A 5,738-nucleotide genomic window follows, 5' to 3' on the forward strand; every position below is an offset into this window, starting at 1 on the left:
TTTTCGAAAGTTCAAATGGCCGCCGTTTTGAAATGTTCATCCGATCATTGTGGCTAACAAACTGTAGCCCTCTGTAGTTCAATGTATTGTTGGTGTTCGTGACCAATCATGCAGGATGTAGAAGAAAGATAGATTAACTCTGTATCTGTCATCACTATTTATATGTACTGGGATATTTTCCTAAGAATAACAAGACCCTTCATCTAATTTTAATTCGGTGTATAATAATAAATCACAGCCATATTCGATCCACTACTGGATGAGGCCTCTCCCCAGAGGGAGGAATTGGTTTACTGCTCCCACGCTGACCAGACGGGTTGGGAGAGGAGAGCCGAAGCTTTCACTGTGATCGTCACTATCTTCATTCATAACAGCTCCCCAATTGCGTTACGATGCTGGGTGGGCACCGTTCCAGACCCACGCCTTGGAAACCATCGCAGCGCCGGAAATGGAACCCGGGAACCCTAAGTCCGTAGTCAGCGACGCTAACCACTAGACCACCGGGACGGTCTCTCTCTCTCTTTCTCTCTCTGAGAGAAAAAGAGAGAGATTCTCACCATTCGGTTTATTTGATAATATATTTTTAGTAGTTTTACTGCTTAAGCACCAGGTTGTAATTGAAAACTAAAAATGTACTGTTTCCTGAGAAAATGGCTTCTAATCTTGCTAAATGTCTAAGTTTCTCAGAGCTTTACTTAGTTTTCACCAAATCAGTGTTGAAACACTATCTTTACAAATGTTTTCTTAATACTACATTCATAATCATTGCAGAGGAAAAATAGCCTTTTCTGAAGTTCCCATGCACGATAGAACTGTACAAACCTCAGTCCTGTTCTTATATTACTAAAAGGTTGTAAAGCAATTTCAGAAATGTCCAACAAACATTTAATAATACTATTTTAGCCCTAACTACTTTCCAACGCTTAAAATTGTAACAATACATTTCTAATACAAAAATGACAATTTGATTGCGAAAATTAGACAAGTAAATTCAGCATTGCTAATAAAATTAACTTTTGCAGCACCTCCAGTAAAATCTTATGATTTAGCACCAGTGACACCATGATTTGAAAGGACACATGGTGTAACAAATGAGGGCACTTATCCAATTTGCCAACCCTTTTTAACATTATTTTTCATTTCTTCGTGATTGAGATTTTACAAGTGTTAGTTTTTATCCCGATGTGGACTCCCATCTTTCCGTATACGTATACGTCCGTGTAACGGCATTCTATCCTATTTGTTCTAGAGTCTGCAGCACTTGCTGCCAGTGCTGCTGGCTTAAGTGTGGGTTTCAAACTTGTTTGGATCAACTTTTATTCCCTTAGATGATTTAAAGAAAAAGTTCTAATACACAGAAATTACAAATAACTGGTCTTGCACGAAATTTGTTGCAAAACTATCCCTAATGAAATCTAGAGTTAATGTGTAATAGAAGCATTTATATTTCTTTTACAGAAAAAACTCCTATTGAGTACAGATGCCTAAAAGTCACCACCGTGTTTTATCTTCAGCTGCATATAAAAGAATAAAGAGAGAGGTCAACCGACAGTTTGAAGATATAGAGGCAAATGTTGAACTCTCTAGGAATAATGAATCAGACAGTACCATTGTTTGTGACAAAGAGGAATTTTATTCCGTACAAGAAAACAGCACATGTACATCAGGACGTGATGTCAGTGTTAGTGACATCGTGAAGTCGTCTTATTTTGGCATATTTAAAGTAAGAGAGCTTTCAAAACTTTCAGTGTTTCAGGTTGAGAATAATGTAAAGAAATGTGTTCTTTTGCCTACAGACTGCAACAGCTTTGTATGCATTCCAATGTGTGATGAAATGTAAATGTAAAGGTATTATTGACAATTGGAATTTAAGGTGTTGTTGTCATTGCGTAACGCACACAAAAATAGCTTAATTGTACTGAAATACTATAGTGGATGGATGTACTTTGCTCACAATATGTACAGATTTACGTGTCTAGAATGCGCATTTTTTTTTTCTAAGATAGCGAGAGGCGTGCTATATACAGAGTGATTCGAACAGCGTTGTCCTAACGCGTTTTTTTCTACATTCCATATGTTTAACATGCAGATTTCGACATGTTTCACTACAGATGACATGTACCATTGGTTTAGATCTACTTTTGTCTCGACGTTTGCTTAAAATTATGTTTAATTCCGGTTAATACTAAATCTTAAAATTATTCAATTTCGTGTGGGGTTATTTCTCTTTCTCGCGTTCATACACTACTCTGAACATCGTTTTTAACATTTGGACTATAGTTTTGAATTTTGGCATTACACAGGAAATTACAAAAAGCATTATACGTTCTTAAAACAAATGGAAAGCACTGGTATTTTAAACAATGCTGCGTGATATATATTTAAGATACAATTTGTTTTTCCGACTTTACCGTAGCACAGCCAGATAGGCATATGCATGCATATGCACATTCTACACCCGTCAATCTTGTATTATTTTTTCAGTCGTAAAGGGCCCTGCCCTTTTCTTATGGAAAATGGATCTCGGTCAGTTTATTATTTCTAACTGTGCCACTGTTCCCACCCACCTGGAAAACCGGGAAAAGTCAGGGAATTCACCTTATTCGTGAAAAGTCCTTGAAAAGTCAGGGAATTCCATGAAAATCTGACAAAACCTGAAAAAGTCAGGGAATTTCAAGATGAGTTTATAACTTTCAAATCTAATTTTTAACGTTTTATAATGCTAAGCAGGAATTGCTTCTGGTTCATCGCAAGACGAGCCAGTAGTTTAACATTTTTTAAAATGATGTTACGGCGTTTAAACGACGAATATAAATGTACATGCATAGTATACCTCTGGTCCGAAGAAATAAAGTTGCTTTTTTACATTATCTGTAACCCTGCAAATTTGTAAATTGTGTCCTGGAAAACCTGCAAAAGTCAGGGAATTCGTGCTTGCCAAATCAGTGGAAACCCTGTATGCACAAACGAAAGGTCTTGATGTGTAGGTAAAAAGTCTCTATGGGCACAAATCTCTAACAATTATATTTCTCGAGTTATGTGGGTTTAAAGTCACGCGATGTCATGAAAACCGCGTGATACATTATTCGTCAAAAAAACTACTTCGGAGGATACAGAGCCAGTTAGTCAATGACATCAAAGCTAGCAGAAACTCATAATGGCATTGGCTAACTGGCTTTCGATCCCCTCGAAACTGCATTTTCGCGAATAATGCATCACGCGGATTGTCGAAGTAGCTTGTAGTTCACGATGCGATCACAGACGTTGCGCAGTCCCTCGTCTGTGGCCGTATTGTGAACTACAAGCACTTAGACAATGGTCAGTCCACTCATGGGCACATTACAGTTTTATTTCACGCGGTTTCCATGACATCACGTAACTGTAAACCCATATAACTCGAGAAACATAATATTTAGAAATTCGTGCCCATGGAGTCTTTTTATCTACACTTCAAGGCTTTTCGTTTGCGCATAGCTAGAAATAATTTGACCGAGAGCCATTTTCCATAAGAAAAGGGCGGGATCCTTAGAATTATATTTTTCTTGTGATATAGTTTGAAAATATTGACCATTTGCACTTTTCTTTAGATTTCCTCTTGTTTTTGTGTTTATAAATAAGCGTTTGTTTGAATAAAGAGATATTTTAGTTTTAATTACTTTCTTTGGTTCTTTCCAGATTTTATGCCTTCGTATATTTAATTTAAAATTCATTATTAACTTCTGTAACACTCGTAGTGATGCACAATCAATGCATTATTTTCTAATAAGGCTAGTTCAATTTGCCACTCAAATGGAGGTGAGAACTCGTGGTTCGTAAGTGCAGGATCTCTCATAATTTATATTTACAGTTTGTGCACTTTAGTCTCTACAGTCAAACATTCCAGCAAGTAATAGCTTACCAACATGTATATCTTAAATCTAAAATCGAATGATGTGTGTCACGATTGAAAAGGGTTTATTTTTTAACTCTGCTTGGCAACACGTCTTAATTCTTATCTCCTTGATGTATTTTTTGCACTTATTTGTTGCTTCAACCAAGATCAGTTCAAGAAGTTTAATTGTTGAAACTTTGCATTCAAAAATAAGAGAGCAGAAGTAAAAGAAAAAAAAAAATAAATAAATAAAAGCAAAATATAACCTTGTGAAATTCACCATGTTTGACAATTTTAGCATTCTCGGTTGACATTTTTATCGACAGCGACGAATTATATTTTAGAGTAAAAAATACATTCGGGAGATAGAAAGATGCAGGAGCGACGGAAGAACTCCTATATAGGTTCATTTTTGTCTTTATTGGATCTTTTTAATTGGTGTCCATCAATTCCCCAATATCCTGAATAGTATAAATAATAATTGAATTATATTTTGTTTCAAATTATGTGAAATTCTTTGTTTATCGTTAATAATTGTCAAAACTCCTTCGTCAGTTTGTTGTCCACGTCCTCGTCCCACTTGCCATTTGTCCGCCTCCTTAATTTTCCACCAATTAGCAGATCTTTTTTCTGCCAACATGGAACACCGTATTTAGGCCAAAAATTGCCTGATGTGATTGAATTATTGTAATCATAGCTTAGAATAAAAATAAGTAATTGCTTGTTCTTGAAGTAATGGGTATTCAAATGCACTTTCTCTCATTTTTATTCATAGAGATTTTGACTCAAAATCTGCAGAAACGGAATGAAGCAATTGATATTCCTGCAGATTTTGAGCCAAGGCTGTGAAACCTCTATAAATAAAAATGAGAGAAAGTGCATTTGAATACCCATTACTTCAAGAACAAGCAATTACTTCTTTTTATTCTAAGCTATGTTTACAATAATTCAATCACATCAGGCAATTTTTGGGCTACTAAATACGGTGTTCCATGTTGGCAGAAAAAGGATCTGCTAATTGGTGGAACACAGACGTTTCGTCGCGGCGGGACCGCCGATTTCCGTCACTGATGGGCCACCCAACAGTAAAATTGGAAAAACGGAAACCGGGCCGCCCGCGACGCGTCGCTGGTGGGCCATCCAACTGTAACATAACAAAAATATATAAGCGGGCCGCTGGCGATTATCACGGCGGGACCACCGATTTCTGTCGCTGGTGGGCCACCCACCAGTAAAATTGGAAAAACGGCCACTGGGTCGTATGCGAGCGTCGCTTCCGGGCCACCACTTCTTAGCGACGTGTCGCAGGCAGCCCATCACTGGCCCACCGGCGTTTACGGCATGGGGGAGTGATTCTGGTTGTTCCCAAACCTCAAGCATTCTCTTCATGGATGTCATTTATCCAGTAGATCATCCCTGGGGGGAGCAGGAAAATTCGGTGTAAAAAAACTAGGTGTAGGAAAATTCGGTGTACGGAAAACTCGGTGTGGGGAATGTTAGGTGTAAAGAAAGATTCATTGTAGTAGACCGTAGGATTTATTGAAAAATCAACTTTGAGGATAAATGAGCGTATTACTTTTAAGTTCAAACTTTGTGTAGAACGTACTTTTACTGTCTACTATAACAAATTTTTAAAAATTGCGATCGTAAAATAATTTGAATTCTAGATTTCGACGGATTGTAATATTTCATGACTCGTACATGACGAGAAATTAGTTTTTCGATGTCCGCCCGTATGATTTAGCGAAGCATAGAGGCCACTGCATTCAATGTACCAGCATTTAGTTTGAAACTCAAGCTTTTATACTGTTCTAGAATTTTCGACTTCCAAAAATAGAGGTAGGTTACTTGAGGGATAAAGTAGAAA

At 37.2% G+C, this 5,738-nt stretch overlaps 1 protein-coding gene across 1 annotated transcript in view; it reads left to right on the forward strand.

The window, feature by feature from the left end:
- LOC145673122 (uncharacterized) overlaps positions 1-3,652 on the forward strand; it is a 17,750-nt gene extending 14,098 nt beyond the window's left edge. The window contains exon 8 of the mRNA XM_081742506.1: positions 1,459-3,652. Coding sequence (XP_081598632.1) covers positions 1,459-1,488 — 30 coding nt within the window. The 3' untranslated portion in view covers positions 1,489-3,652. The remainder of the gene's footprint in view (positions 1-1,458) is intronic.
- The last annotated feature ends 2,086 nt before the right edge of the window (positions 3,653-5,738 follow it).

Source organism: Thermobia domestica, chromosome 16 (genome assembly GCF_964235325.1).
Source record: "Thermobia domestica chromosome 16, izTheDome1.hap1.1, whole genome shotgun sequence".
In the NCBI taxonomy this organism is placed as follows: Eukaryota; Metazoa; Arthropoda; class Insecta; order Zygentoma; family Lepismatidae; genus Thermobia; species Thermobia domestica.